The sequence below is a fragment of the Cervus elaphus genome, chromosome X, assembly GCF_910594005.1.
Source record: "Cervus elaphus chromosome X, mCerEla1.1, whole genome shotgun sequence".
Classification (NCBI taxonomy): domain Eukaryota; kingdom Metazoa; phylum Chordata; class Mammalia; order Artiodactyla; family Cervidae; genus Cervus; species Cervus elaphus.
The window spans coordinates 54596097-54612333 of record NC_057848.1 but is presented as its reverse complement, the minus strand read 5'-3'; the positions used below and the strand labels follow the sequence as shown (position 1 = coordinate 54612333).

At 39.1% G+C, this 16237-nt stretch overlaps 1 protein-coding gene across 3 annotated transcripts; it reads left to right on the top strand.

Moving 5' to 3' along the window:
• Positions 1-1115: 1115 nt before the first annotated feature.
• Positions 1116-16036, top strand: RAP2C (RAP2C, member of RAS oncogene family). 3 transcript variants are annotated; one of them, XM_043896224.1, is made up of 4 exons: positions 1116-1227; positions 2783-3613; positions 6064-6382; positions 13547-16036. In XM_043896224.1, exons 2-3 carry the CDS (start codon positions 3341-3343, stop codon positions 6340-6342), a joined length of 552 nt encoding a protein of 183 aa, XP_043752159.1. In that variant the 5' UTR covers positions 1116-1227; positions 2783-3340; the 3' UTR covers positions 6343-6382; positions 13547-16036. The 3 variants fall into 3 exon arrangements, with proteins under 3 accessions (XP_043752159.1, XP_043752160.1, XP_043752158.1); XM_043896223.1 differs by lacking the exon at positions 1116-1227 and adding an exon at positions 2427-2656; XM_043896225.1 differs by lacking the exons at positions 1116-1227; positions 13547-16036 and adding an exon at positions 2424-2656.
• Positions 16037-16237: the final 201 nt, after the last annotated feature.

The window sequence follows — 16237 nt, the reverse complement described above, 5'->3', positions numbered from 1 at the left end:
GTTTGGTTTGGTTTTGAGGAAAGGATGATCAACAAATTTTTTTTCTCCTTTAAAATATTATGAAATTATATTTACTCCTTTTTTCCCCCAAGAATACCTGATTACTGTTTTAAAATTAAAATGCCACATGGAAATGAAAATCCTTTCACAATATCCTTCACTAATAATTAATGACTTTCAGGTTTTAATGGCTATATAACTACATGTTGCACCACTCCCACATATTTTACACAAATGGGGGCAACTACATATTTGTCCCTGGTAGCTCAGTGGTAAAGAATCTGCGTGCAATGCAGAAAGTGAAGGAGATGCGGGTTCAATCCCCGGGTTGGGGAGATCTCCTGGAGGAGGGCATGACAACCCACTCCAGTATTCTTGCCTAGAGAATCCCATGGACAGAGGAGCCTGGTGGGTTACAAGTCCATAGGGTCGAAAAGAGTCAGACACAACAGAAGCGACTGAGCACACATGTATTTGTTCAGTATCTTGCTTTTTCTTCATCCTTACAATATATCTTGGCCATCTTTTCATATCAGCATTTACCAATATACTTTTCTCTTTCTAATAGTATCCTATTTTTTGAGTGTGTACACACATTATTTTTTAAATCATCTATTGAAGGATGTTTAAGTTACTTCCAATTGTTTACTTTCCTAAACACTGTAATGAATACCCTTCCTAAGAAAGTTTAGAAGGATCTTCGGGCTGTGTGACATTTGTCAACTCTGTAGTCGATGAGAGTGACCCAAACAGACTCTGCAGCGAAGGGAGGAGTATGTTTCATTGAGTAGAGAAACAAACAATTCTCTACAAAATACTGTAGCCAACAAGTTCAGAGATATTAGAATTGTCAACAGGTGAAGCCACCTTAGCAAGAGGCGCACCCTGTTTTGACAGTTTAGTAACAGCAAAGATTTGAGGCGATTACTCAGGACTGATTGTGAGCTCAGAAGAAGAATTTCCCTGTGGATCCCCCCACCCCCAGACTGTCTGGAAACAGACAAGGATGGGCAGCAGAGCTCCAAATCAGGCAACAGCACGTGCGAGAGCAGCAGTGACTTATGAGGAAACTCATAATTCATAGACCAAACCTCTTCCAGCAGAGGGCAGTGCCTCAGATATCAGGCGGGACTCGGGCCAGCTGGAGCCAGAGCTGGAGACTTCGCGGGACAGATTACACCAGCCCTAGGCGGAGAAGAAACTCAACTGAACTGTCCTTTGGATACTGTAAGTGACATTGGGGAGTACTCAGGGAGAGACACATGAGGACTTCACACTAATTTGCTTGTTTCCTAATATCTAACAATTGGGGCTTGGTAATCTCTTTTTATACAGCTGGGCCATCTGGGCTTGCAAGGGGGATTTGAGGTCATTTTTAACTCCACTGGCTACTGACTCTTTCAGGTTTCTGGGTGCATGCCCGAGTCAAAAACGGAGTGACGTGCCTAAAATATAACCTAGGCATCTGACCCCGGGGCTCTGTGGATGTGACACAAAGTTTGCAAGTAGAAAGCAGAGGGAAAGAGATGTAAGAAGTAACAATTTTATCTAAAAATAGAAACTAAGTGTGTTTAACCTTAGAGTCCTTTGATTTGAATTTCAAAGATACGAAGGATGGTCATTAAAACAAACTTTAACTTGGGAGAGCCAGTCATGCAAATTGCTGTGCCTTACAAGATAATGAAAAGAGTTAGTCTGCTGGCAATCCACGCTTCCCTGCTGCGTAGCGGTTGGAATCAAAAAAGAGGCAAAACTGAGTTAGAGTACCTTAAAGTCTACTTCTAATCCTGTTGTTTTTTGAGCCTGGTGATAAAAAAGAAAGGAGCGACTCTGGCATTTGCTGGTGGAGACAAGGCAGATTTGCCAGGTGATAAAGTACCCTGTGTGTGTGTGTGTTCAATTATTTGTCAGCACGGCTAAAGAAAACACACCACAGAGGAAATCAGAACCATTAGTGAAGTCGAAGGTTAGTTTGCACGCGTTCCTTCGAAAAATACCAAGTGGAAGGAAGACCAGCAAAGAGAATCCACTTTCTTGGCTGTTTTATTTCCCCTGCCGCTTCTAGTCCGGGAATGTTTGGCTTGTGCTCCGGGTCGTCAGATCCGCCACGAGTCGATCGAGTCTTCAGGCCGGGCTGGGGGCCGCTGAGAGGCGGAGGGGTTTCCGCGAGGTCGGGGTGGGACTGTCCGCAGCATCAGCAGCAGAAACAGCAGCTGCGGGCGGCCGGACGGAAAAAGGAGACTCCGGAGGTCCCGAGAGAGGTCCTTTGCCAAGGCCGTAGCCCCGACCCGAAACCGTCCCCGCCGTCTCGCCCAGCAGGGCGCGGCCCCAGCGCCACCCGGCTCGCCCCGGAGAGGTGGGACTTTCCCCACCGGAAGTGATCCCGTCCAGTCTCGGGGAACTGGGGCACCTCAACCAGTGTGTCAGGGAAACCCTTCCGGGTGTGTGCTGGGGGGGTGGGGTGGGGGGGGTGAGAAAAAAAAGAGGTGGGTTCGCTTGGAGTCCCAGCGGCCGCCGCCGCCGCCGGACGGCCCCCGCCCCTTTCCCCTCTGCGAGCGGCAGCGCAGGGGAGGCGGTGAGACGGAGGAACCGGCCTCTCGCCATGGCCTTGGCGTGACAGAGTTTCCCGGGCGGCCGGGCGGGTGCGGACGGCAGGGTAAGCGGCGGCGGTGGCGGCCGGGTCCGGGTGGGAGCCGCGGGAGGCGGCCGGCCGGGCTGCCCGGCTGGGGCGGGGGTCAGGCTGGTAACGCGCGCCTTCTCCCCCCCACCCCCCGCTTCACAGGCCGGACGACACCCGCGGGAGCCGCGGCCCAGAGACCCGCCCGGGCGACAGTGACTGGAGCGGAGCCCACAGGCCCGGGCCGGCTCGGCAGCGCGAGCAGGAAGCGGGGTCCCTGGGTCCCTTTGTGTGAAGGGCGAAGGAGGGGTGCGGGGCAGCCCCCGGCCGCGGGCTCCTTGGACGCCTGTCCTCCCGCGGGGGCCCCCGTCGGTCCTGCGGCGTTCCCCCCCCCCCCATAACTTCCCTTCAGGGGGCGCGTCTCGCCTCCCCCCGCCCTCCTCCGGGCTGCTCAGGGCTCGCCCTTTCCCCACGCCCCCTGCCTGGGCTTCAGTTCCTATAGGAAGGGCATTACCATCCCATCCCCACCCACCCCGACACTTCGCTCTTTCCCCTCCCCCTCCTTTAACTTCCTCTTCTTCCCCCGTCGGGCCCTGGGCTCCTCTGCACTCTCCTCCCGGGCTCGCAGATTTCCGCCCACCTTCCGCCTCTCCGAGCCGCGCCGCAGCGAGCGGGGTGTTATTTTTCCCTCCCTTTGGTAGGAGTTGGTGAAGGTGAGACTCAATGAGGGAATACAAGGTAGTGGTGTTAGGGAGCGGAGGGGTTGGCAAATCCGCCCTGACTGTGCAGTTTGTCACTGGGACTTTCATTGAGAAATATGACCCCACCATTGAAGATTTCTACCGCAAAGAGATCGAAGTGGACTCTTCCCCGTCCGTGCTGGAAATTCTGGACACCGCAGGAACTGAGCAGTTTGCTTCCATGAGAGATCTCTACATCAAAAACGGCCAAGGTTTCATCCTGGTTTACAGTCTGGTTAATCAGCAGTCTTTTCAGGTAACCAAACCAAGTCTTATGATTTGTAAGAAGGGGGTGTGGTAATCCTACATTTACTTCTGGTTTGCTTGCACCGTGCGTAAATGACTGTTTTGCTTTTGAAAGTTAGACATGGCGCATTTTTGAGGTTACTCCTGGCACGGAAAAGTATCCAGTTGTTTCTGTAGAGAGGACTAAAGTCGCAACCGTCAACAAATGTTTTAAAGTTATTTTTAAGTGAAAGAGAAGTGAAAAAAGAAATGTCAGCTTGTGTATGTTTAGCCTGGACTGTAGCCTTCTAAAGTTGCTTGTTCAAGTCCACAAGGCTTCGTTAAGGTACTCAAGCAAACAACATTTAAAAGATAATCTCGGGCAAATAGAGCACTTTGTAAGGAAAATTATTTGGAGACGATTATCTGTTCCACAGATAAATTCCTCTGCGTCTGCTTCGCCCTCCCCGTTTCTGTTCTCACCCAAGTCTCTCAACCAGATTTCTAAATCTTAGGGCTGCGAGATGATGAACCCAAGACCTGCCTTCTAGGCACTCTACTTACTTGGAGCGTGTGAAGGGAAGTTAGTAAGTGAAAAGACTAGTATCTAAAATTAATAACAAACAAAAATCTAGAATGACTTTTTTTTCAGTTCAGCCAAATTGATTCTGATAACATTGACTATATTTATAGAAAATATGTGGATCTGGGAACACTGAACAAGTGCAGATTTTTAACCCCCCGGCTAGGTGGTGGTCCAGTTTCTCTGGAAAAATCTGTCGTGTCCTTCACTGGGAGACAGACTGGAGGTTTAACATTATTTTAAGAGATGCAATAAATGTTGCTATTTATTCCTTGAAAATAAATAACCTTGTATTGACTCACTGTATTGACCTTCATTGATTTAGGAAATGGATATTTTTTCTGCATTTAAAGGTATGCACTTAATGTTGCTTACTTAAGAGACATTAAGTGCTTTAGCCAAGCCGTTGTGCTAATTTCACTTTTCTTAGTATTTTATCTTAAAATGAACTTTCCCAGTGACCTGATGTAGCAACTTCAGGGTTTTTTTTTTTTCTTTTAAAGATAAGTAATGGGTAAATTAATCAGAGTTGTTGTGATCAGACTAAAGTTCATTTTATGCAGACTTAAATTCCAAAGCACAACTGTTATAAAAGCATTTTTCTCCAGAAAGTACCAATGTGCTAAAGGTGCTATTTGACAGGCGTTTTCTTTCTACAGGATCCTTGGGACATTTGTTATTCTATTAGCTGCCTCTCTTCAGGCTGGCAGTCTTTTGAAGGGTTTTTCATAAGCTATCCATTATAGCCACTTCTTTTAAACACATATATAGGGAGTGAAAAACTGCCATTATTTCAGTAGATACTTAAACTCTTTTAAGCCCAAATACCATCAATTTGGATTCTCAGCTGAACTTGTTTCTATAAGGACACAGGGGAACGAAGCTTAACCGAGAAGACTGAATTGATACGTGATCCAACAAAATTGTTGCAACTATCAACTGTATGTTCTTGTAAATTTTCAGTCCCTTCTTTTTCCTTCATCCTGCATGTAAATACTGTGTCCTGTAACTGTTCAGATTAAGCACATGTGTTATATTTAAGTCAAACTTTTCAACTTAGTTACAAAAAATTTCAAGAAGTGCAATGTATTAGTAAATTACACTAACTATACAATTATTACATTGTGTTAAATCGATACTACCCCTCGAAAATTGACCCTCGAGAATTGCTAAGGCTCTTATGTTTTGTAATTAGTTGTAATTGCTTAGAAAAAGTCATATATACGAGGGAGAAAATTCATATAATATACCCGAACATAGGCAAAGGAAAATTTGACTTCTTCCGACCCAAATCCACCCCCCCCTCCCCGGCATTGTCCCTCCCAGGAGCTGCTCACTAGTGTACAGTAATTTCTAATACTGAAGGGTATTTTAAGGATCAGGGCATACCATTACATTTAAAACGAAACACTGAAGTGTTTGGTCTTCTAGGCACAAGGCCGTATTTTTCTTCCCACCTTAAACACTTTCTCTCAAGTGCTCTTGCTAAATGGCTAGGAATGCATCTGTGCTGGGGTAACAGGTGTTACCAGGAGTTATGACAAGCTGGCAGGTTTGAGGACATGGCCAAACACCCTTTTGGATTCATCATATTTGGGGATTTGCTTTTGAAATCAGTGTCGACTGAGGGAAAGAAGTGAGTAAATGATTCCTAAAGTTATTGTTCAACCTACATTTTACATTCTTGACAAAGCCAGCAGGTAGGGCCTGTGGAAATTATCTATTCCTACTTCAACGGAGAAAGTGACATTTTCTCCATTTGGGTGTGTGGTTTTATTGTGGATTCAGCTTTCTCTACTCACTGAGGGATGACCTCTTGGGATATTGTAATATCTCTTTTATGGTTATGCAAACAGCATAATTTATTTTTTTCTTTCTCTCTGTGATTGTTTACATAGGATATCAAGCCAATGAGAGATCAGATTGTCAGAGTGAAGAGATATGAAAAAGTCCCACTGATCCTAGTAGGAAATAAAGTGGATCTGGAACCAGAAAGAGAGGTTATGTCTTCAGAAGGCAGAGCTCTGGCTCAAGAATGGGGCTGTCCTTTCATGGAGACATCGGCAAAAAGTAAATCAATGGTGGATGAACTTTTTGCTGAGATCGTCAGGCAAATGAACTATTCTTCCCTACCCGAGAAGCAAGATCAATGTTGTACAACTTGCGTTGTCCAGTAAAAAATAAAAAGATAACCTCAATCATGGCCATACCGAGCAGGTTAGTTGTTGATGGAACCTTGTGTTTTTGATCAAGTATAACAAAAAGCTGAATATTAATACACATGCTACCTTAAATTTCTTTATTTAAAAAAAAACATTTCCCTTAGCACAAAATAATCAACATTCAATATAGATAATTGAAAAAGAGACAGGTCAGTAAAATGAAGGTAAGAAATTGTCTGTACTCCCAATACCAAGATTTGTTTTTTAAAGTGAGTTTACTGTTCTCTCTCTGATCTGTAACATTCCTTTGGGGTGGGGTGGGGTGGGTTAAAGGATAATTTTCCCTGTTTGGGTGATTTAGCATTCAGAGTGCATGGGAGAACATCCAGTAATAACTTGAGAAGATGCTTAGTTTTGTGTTTTCTGTGCTTTTCTATCACAAGCTGGAGAGCTGCTTTAATTGAAATCATCAATTTACTAATCACCCAAGTGCTAGATTTAGCAGAACGATTATTTAATCAAGTTCACATGTATGTTACACTGGAGGACTTAAGTGACCTCTGATAATAACAAACTATAGTGCCACAATGTACCTTGACTCATTATGAATAATATGGTCCAGATGAGAAACTGGTGAAATCATCTGCAATGTGTTTAGAATGGGCAATCCCAAGCCTAGGAAACATATTCAGCTTAATAAATAATGGAGTTAATAAGAACAAGGGCAAAATCTTCAAACCTCTCATCGGGCTAAATAACTTAATAAAGGTGGTTTTTATTTATTTTTTTTTTGCTTTTTTTAAAAAAGGTGTTTTTTAAATGAATGCATTTTTTGAAAAGGAAGGTTCTGTAAAACTTATCGATCATTTAAAATAAGATAACTTTATTCATATCATGGTCTTTTAATCTAGATTGTAATTGGGCAGATAGTCTCACCTAGACAATAATACCTAGATAATAAGACAACCAATATCCTGGATGACTGAGAAACTGCAGAAAATGCCAGACTAGCCGGACAATATCAGGAATGGAATTGATTGTTTTGAGCCAAGACTGACCTCAAGTCTAAGAGGCAGTGTTGCAAATGGCAACACCCATTTCAGATCGCAGAAATGATTCCTAATCAAAGGTCTGGCTTTATATGTGCTCCCTAGAGAAAAGACTAACGGTCCCTAATTTATCTTTTCAGACAAGATTTCCTGTCAGCTAGTGTCATCTTTGAAAATGAAGGATGACAACAGTGCTTTATTCAAAATGCTTTCACTCATCAAGTTTTGAGCATACCAGAATGTGATGAGAACACATTTGTTGTCTCATACTTCGCTCCATCTGTTATCATATAGCGTCACTCTGCTGACTGTAGCCCAGTGTATGTTTTGTTGATAGCATCATACTTGCAATATAGTTTTTTGAGGCAGTATGTAGGTGATTGAGTCCAGTGTTCTTGTTTCCACAGTGTCTCTTCTTAAATCTCAAGCCAGCTTCAAGTTTGAACATGTTGTGTGTGGTATTGCATCTTTACCATTATGCTCTACTTCTCTGACATTTTTAACCAGGCAAATAACATGTTGTATGCATTTTAGTTTTATCATCTTTATAAAAAATTAACCAGCTCCCGCAAAACATTCCCAGTTTTTTCCCCATAATTATTGCAGACAGCTATTGGAAGGAAACAATAAAATGGATTTCATACATGTGGAGGGCCACTGTCTTAGTCAAGTTGGCAAATGAATGATGTATAAAGCTATTTTTAAAGCTTTCTTAACAAAAAAAAAAGCTTTCTTATTCTGAGTTATTTCTGAGTTTATTTCATTTTGCAGCTTTTGTGATCTAAATTACTTTTAATCTGTTTGATTACCTACAGGAATGATTAAATAGACTTTTTAATATCTCAAGCAAACTATGTTTATATTTGTTGACTAAAATACTAAAATCAGAAAATAATAGTGTCAATAATTGCTTCTTTTATAATATTGGGTTAAGTTTCCTGGGTAGTTTTTGTTTGGTTTTTATAAGCAGAACACACAATTAAAGGTGTGAGCCTTGAAATAAAATATCTAATCAGCTGGATTTCTGAAAATGTTAACAGGTTGTCTGTCCCCTGACCGAGATCTCTTTGAACAAAACACACGATATGCAGTGGGGTTTTTTGCTATCAAATATGGTTGAACTGATGTGGTTAGGTATCTGTAATCAGGGGTCCATAAAGGTTGTGGCTGTTCTTGCTTACTGTTTATTTTTAAAAAGTAGGAGATGGATTCTGAGTCCTGTAGCTTGAGTCACAGAGCTCTGAGGTCCATCAGTCCCAGATCTAGATTGAAGATAAAACTTGGGCAAGTAAAGGTGACTTGAGAAATGTTTGTCTTTAATCTTTAGAAGAGAACCTTGTCCACATTAGAGACAGTAAGACTCAGATAAGTCAGAAGGACTGTGATTGTTGTAAATAGTTTTCTCTTTAATTGAAAGGGAAAGTTTATTAATGCTCTAAGAATTACTTCTGATAATACCTCACATTTATTTCTTATCACCCTTCAACTGGAGTCACCAGTCTCTTGCCCAACACCTGTTTATCTGCATGTCTCCCAGGATGGTTTCCCCACCTTTCACCCTCCCATAGGCGGTAATCTTAGTGTAAGTTTGGAAGCAGTGCCAGATTCCTTACATGCTACTTTCATGGCTGGCTTCCTTACTGACCCGAGGAGCCTGCCATCAAGTGCTTTGAAGGACTTCATTACTGTGATACAGTGTTGCAGCCTTATCTTGATTTTGTTAACTATATCATAGCTCCTTTCTATTGATGTAAAGAATTGACATTTGGCTGTTGTGATATACTGTTGTTGAGAATGATTAATGTTTTCTTAACAATCCCATAATACTGTAACAGAAGTAAATCACAGTGCTGTGGGGGTTCAGGGAAAGGAGAGACCAAGGTTAGAGCAGGTTTCTCAACATTCAGGGCTCTTTGTTGTAGGAAGCATTGCATTCTGTGCATTGCAGAATGTTTAGCAGCATCCTTGGCATCTGCCTATCAGATGCCCCTCTGTTGTGATGAACAGAAATATTTCCAGACATCGCCAAGTGTCTCCTGGAGGGCAAAATTGCCCCTGGTTAAGAAGCACTGATTTAGAGGAACTGGGGAGCAGTAGCATTTGAGTTAGGCCTTGAAGAATGGGTAGGGTTTGAGTAGATGGGGGAAGGGTAGAGGTGGTTTCGAAACAAGGAATACCAAAAATAAGCAAAATAACATCCTAAAAATATTCTGTTAATTCCCTGAAAAGTGGGAAGTAAAGTTATTCCTAAAATGTGAGCTTTTGGTAAATACTCTTTGGGCAATAGGTTTTTTTTTTTAAGATTATTTTTTCAAGGATCCCTATATCTCAGTCCAGTATTGACAGAAGTTACTGTTTTTTTTTTTAAAACAGGAATATAAAAAGGTGTTCTTCACTACAGTTAGAAGGTCTCCTGCAGGATTTTATCGTATTTTTCTCTGTGTATTATGAACGGGTTCTCCCAACGAGAGTAAGTGGTGCATAAGAGTACCAAACACCAGGAATCAAACTGAAAGAACAAAGATCATTATTTATGTCAGCCTCAGTTCATTATATATGTCAGCCAGAAGAAAAAGGGAGATTCTTGATTCAAGACTAGCACATCATTTCACGTGGCAGCAGAATGCCCGGGATGTTAACAAAGACTCCTGAAAGGCTGAACCATCTATGAATGTCATTTTAGTCTAGCTGGCCTTACTATTTCTAAACACAGTGAAATCAATTAGCATTTCCAGTTGTTTATAATAAATAAGTGTGTGGAATCAGAATTGTTTCAAATCTTTTTTCTACCTTTTAATTAGATATGACATGCTAGGGATTTAGCAGACGTGAGGGGGACATCATGAAAATTAAATCACATTGTATACTCAAAATGCTGGCATTTTCATGTCCAAGTTAAATATTAATCATATCAGTAAAACACCAGGGTGGAATTCTGTTGCTGAAGTTACAGTTTTAGATAGATACTTCCTCCCCCTCCCCCACATCTTGCATGTCACTTTAGAGAAAATACCTAAGCTTATTTAAATGCTTGTTTGTCATCCAGCTCACATAATGAGCCAAAATGGAGCCTGTGACACGGCAGCCCTGAACAGAGGAGGAAGCGCGCCTTGGGGTAGTGTGTACCCTGTAGACCTGCAGTGGACCTGGGGTAAAGGAGAGAAGAGAGTTGCCTCGTCCTTTCTGCCCTCTACTTCTCCCAGACCTTCACTGACCCCTACAGGGCTCATGGTTTGGGACTGTTCAGAATGGATAGGTGCCTAGTTAGACCTGTTCTAGGTGTGGAGGTGTCTGGTGACTAGAATGACTGTATATCTGTTCTTGCTTTAATTGTTTCCTTTTAACCTCAAGACTAGGCTTTTATTGCAGAATGAAATGCATTTGAGCCATTCACTTTTACTCTCTTACCTCTCTAGCTTAGAATGAACCATCAGTAGAATTAACCAAAATTGCATCATGGAGTTGGAGAATTGCCACTGAGGAAGTATTCTAGCCATACTTCAGGAAAGATTCTCCTCGTGGGATTACTTCACAGTGGAATTCTAAAATCCAGAAGATACTATCACCAAGAAAAACTTAAATCCTGTCAGCTGTTGGAAAAATTTATCCTACTAAAAACATACTCCCAAATTCCTTTGATTAGCCACAGTCTTAGGAATATTGGATTCAGAAAAAGCAATTTAGGGTTGAAGGAAACAGTCCCCTACCTGTTCAATTCGAAGTTGGCACCTGGGATCAGATCATTGGGCTCACACTGCTGCTTATTATCAGTGGGCATGGTCATATTATTTGAAATCTCAGAATTATATTCATCATATTAATTTTAACTTAGAGATTTTAGGTCTAGGATGTAAGAAAGATAGCTTTTTTTCTTTCTACCCTGGGTTTGGGTTTACTGTAAACTTCTAGCGTACATGTTCTCCTTGAAGCACAGGTCCCCTTCCATTTGCAGATTCTGTGCCATAGGTTCAGCTTCTGCTCTCTGTGTTTGACCCGAGTTCTCTCACTTCACCCCCCAATAAGCTTCATCAGTGTTATGCAAGTTACAGTGGAGAAACAAACAAGATAATTAACAGAAATATTAACTGTCAACAGAATTCTAGCCTAGTGCTTTGTTAATATAACTGATATTTAAATTGCATGTGAACATGCCAAGTAAAAATTGTGAAGCAAAATTTAGTTTTTAAAAAGTTCCTTTGGTTAAGTCTCCAGAATATCATATGTATAAAACTGGAAAAAATTAAAATTGATTATGATTGCACATTTATTTTTGCTAAAAAGAATGGTAGTAAATACCACTGTATTTAGAAATGCTAAATCCAGCTAAGCTAAAAAGACACTCATAAACTGCTAAGCCTTTCAGGAGCCTTTGTTAATATCCCAGGCATTCTGCTGCCACGTGAAATGATGTGTTGGTCTTGAATCAAGAGTCTCCCTTTTTCTTCATGCTGACATAAATAATGATCTTTGTTCTTTCAGTTCTATGTTTGGTATTCTTGTGTACCAATTTACCCCACTTGGGAGACCCTATTTCATAATTTCCTGAGCAAAAGGTTTGGACTGTTTGGGATTTCTGTTTTTTTCTTTCCTCTCTCTCTTTCATAACAAAATCTAATTAGAAAAAAGTGGAAAAGTGAAACCAGTTAAGCAAGAATTTGAGCAGAAGCCTCCAGAGTTCAGATTTGTTGGGTGTCTGGCTGGAAAGTTGAGAGTGAGGACAAGGATCACTTGTGTTCTATCTCACAAGCAGCAAGTTATACTTCTGCAGTGTGTCTAGATGTGATATCCTGAGAGTTAAAAAGTATGACTTTGACCAGCTGCCTTCAAAGCTTCTGGAATGTTTTTTGAATGAATGAGAGTTTTAGTACACTGGAAATTTTGCGTTCACAGTATGGAGCAGTAACATTTGCATTCTGTGTACTTCTAATCTTAGAAAGACTGTCGTTTTTCACCTAATGCATGCTTTTGCCCCGGATTTATTGCTGCAGAGAATTAAAATGTAGTACTCTCTTGAAAAGTAGTAGGTATTAATACTTTAATAGTATGCTTTATATTAATATTGTTGAATCTGACCTGGGATTTATTTGTGTCTCTTGATTTCACTGGAGTATTCTCATCCTATGGAATGTGGATAGACCAAATGTTAACCAGGTATTTAGAGAGTGAGAAATATCACATATATCACCTTTTATTTAATGTAGATTATGGTTAAGAAGCTGATCTGTATTCTTAGTGTTTATTTTGGCTAGAAATAATTACTACTTCCTCAATTTGATTTCAGAGAATACCTGAATTATTAAATCATCCAGGTCTTCCCTATTTGAGACATATTCATATTCAAAAATCCCCAACTCTTTGTAATTGCTTATTTTGAAAAGTGTGGATTAAAATTTATAGTCAACTTATTAATTCATATTAATTGAGGAAAGTCCAGTTTGAATTACTGAAAAATCCTCACAATGAATTACATATAGAATGAAACACTGTTGTGTTCAAATAGGTATAAAAATTCAAATGGGTCTAAAAATAAAAATATACAGGTCTTTAATTTGGATATCAAAGACATAATCCTGGTCCTCTAGAAATTTAAACAGTTGAGAAATGAAAAAATTACCTGACATTTGACATACCAAGTGCTTTCACATAGTGCCTTATATGATATTTATTACCACAACCCTTTTAGAAAGAATTTTACCCTTATTTTCATGATGAGGAAATTGGACTTTCCTAAGCTTAAATAATCAATGTCCTGATTAACAACTTATTTTAATGCAAAAATTTTTTTGAAGTTTTGCATATTATCAAGTTAGTTCATAATCACTATACATTTAATACTATTTCCCATTAAAAATATGAAGAGATCAAAGTAGATGTAATATTTGCCACTTTTATACTATTAAGATCTTTTAAACATGTAAGAATTTAAATATTGTATACTTTATACAATGAAGTATGTATTTCACCCAATGCATCATTATAGTGTTGCTATAATCTACTGACTCTTGAACTACAGAAGATTATTTTTACTTAAATTTATGAGGAACATAGTGAAATTTCACTTTTCGATTTTGGTACCACTTGCATGTGTATAGAGATCTGTTGTCAGTGTTCTCATTTTAAACTGTAATCTATATTTCTGCATTTTTATGATATTTTCATCTTAATTGCAGATAAAACTCAGAGGAAATTTGCACAGATGCTGCTTTGGAGAACTTTACAACCTGGGTTGCAGAACTGAGCCTTGGTAAACCTGTCTCTCTTACAGCATGTTGCCATACATCCAATTAAGTGCATAAGGTCTTTGGCCTTCAAGATCCATTGACCTGAAACAGGAATGCTTAGCACGTTTACCATATGTTTAAGATCTGTTCTTTATCAATCAGTCCTTTCGTAGCTTTCTAAGTTCTTAATGATGGCTAATATGCAAGAATTAATTTTTAATATTTTAATTGATTTCTTTAATCAGTTTCTCAACTTGTATTTATTAAATACTCAAACTCAGTATTACCTACTCAATGCCTTTTAAAAGAAAGTTATAATGGAGAAAAAATTGAGCCTTAAACAAATGGTTACTTCTGTATATTACCTCGCACCAGTGCTTCATTCTATTTGTAAAATCTTTCTCCTTTAAGTGATTGGTTAATACTTTCAGACTTTGTTTACGTGTGGCAGTGTTGTAAAAAGAAACTAAAGATCACATTTTACCTGTGTGGATGGACTATCCCTTTTCTTCAAGTGCAGTTTGTGATGTGTTTTTGTGTTAACATGTTCTGAAACTTACGGTTGATATTTGAAATTGACTGTAGCGCATTTAGCTAAAGAGTTAAGCATTTGATTCCATTAGGTTTTCACATGTGTTAATCTCATTTACAGCATCAAATTGCAGCAGTAACATTTTCCTTTCTGTGAAGTTCTAAATTTAGTTATGACCTACTTAGCAATGCCTTTGAAAAGGGATATTGTATCCATGGTAAATTAATTGTATACCTAAACAGAGATAGCTCAGCTTCGCCTGTCAGGCTTGTGACATCTAGTATACTTCTGCACATGTAAAATTAAACTCAAATAAAATCATATACACTTTGTAGTTCTTAATTTTTGTCTTTCTGAATAATAGTTTAAAGCAATATTTGTTAAAGTTTTCTTGCACTATCACAATTGCTTTTTAGTTATTTCTCAAGAAGCATGTTTGTAGTAGAGACAAAAATCTGTGTAACAGGAGGGAGGATAGCGCCAAGTCTCTGGGCGTTTTTTTCCTTTGTTTTTGTTTTTTTCTTTTTCAAATGTGCTTCTAATAGCCATTGCCTTCCATGTTGTTTACCTAATCAGCACATTTTGTCTGAATACTTGAACATTTAACAGTAACACAGGTATAGAAACAGAAAGTAAACTTTATAAAGAGTAATCTTGTGATTCAGTTCTAACATCATGACAATGAGCGCTTTTTCTAGCAATGATTTTAAAATTTTGTAAGTTTGACAGTATTTTGTTGTTGGGTTTTTACTTGGTTTTAGTTGTGTGCTTTTAATTTGCAGAAGTTAGTAACTGCAGCTCACCTACTGCACCAAAGTTCTCGATTTTAGGAGCCCAGCTTTAGTCATTTGAACATGCTTCTAAATAAAACAAAACAAAAAAACCAAAACCAGACTTTTGATCTATAATAATAGCTCAATAACTTTGTCAAGGAAAGCTCTAATATATGCAGTGATGGTTTTTGGAAGGGTGTGGCAATTTAAAATTTATATTGTGTGTGATGTTCAGATAAAGTGATATCTACATTCATGTGATTTATTGGTCAGTATGACCATTAATTATTGTGTAGAAATTAATTAAACTTTGTTTTCCTTTTTTAAAATCGTGTTGCATTTGATTCCTGATCAAATTCCCTCAAAGTGGACTCTTGATCTTAGATTTTGAATTTTATGGTGAGATTGTAAGGGTGGAGGCAATTGAAACTTAGTTTCTTATTTATAAACTGCTTGAAATGAATACCTAATTTAAGTTTGCACTTTAATACCAAACTTAAAACCAAAAGCTCAGTTCAAAGTAGGTTAAGTGATTGTGGTTCATTTTTATTAGCTTTTGTGAAATTCTAAAGGAATCAAATAATTCATGATGATTTAAATTTTCTGCAGATGGATTTTTTTTAAAATACAGTGTTTCTTTTCTATGGATAGTTCTTGTTCTCTCGCTCTCTTGCTCTGTCACTGACCTCAGCAGCAAATTTAACTTGAATTCACTTAGGATCACAGGAATCAGGGGAAAGTGATTTAAAGGTGATTTCTCCAGCACATTTTAAGAAAAGGGACCAAAAGTTATTTTAGCTTCCTCAATAGATTGCATGTCAAGTTGCTTATTAGGATAATAAATTAAATGCAATATATGTCTCGTCTTTACTATGGCATCTGTTTAGGAGTTGTTCAAATCACTGCAGTAGGGCTCTGCAAATAAAATCATGTAACCTATTATCATGGATCTAATGTACTGTAACTTTATCAATGAAAGTTAAAAAATCTCGAATAACAAGTACAAACATTGAACAATGACCTATAAATATTTGTAAAAGTAAAATTTTTCCAATAGATTTCATTCTTGTCATTTTGTAAGACGACCCTGCAGTCCACATGTTTGTAACTTTTTTAATAAAATAGACATCTGTATTACTGAGGTTGGTTTCTTGAATTATTTGGTGTATCACTGCTTGTTATTTGCTAACTTGTAAACCTTTTTCATAACTTTTTTTTAAACTTTTGATAAAAAGTCATTATCAAAATAATAATGTGTATTGCAGTACATGTTTAAACAAGTTAAATGTCCACCTGTATTCTTAGTCACCATTCTGGCACATGTGGGAAAAAAAT

Bases quoted from the DNA above. Each gene is read 5' to 3' on its own strand.
- RAP2C (XM_043896224.1), top strand. From the start codon at position 3,341: ATGAGGGAATACAAGGTAGTGGTGTTAGGGAGCGGAGGGGTTGGCAAA. The intron at 3,614-6,063 runs GTAACCAAACCA...TTGTTTACATAG, and splicing joins TTAATCAGCAGTCTTTTCAG to GATATCAAGCCAATGAGAGA.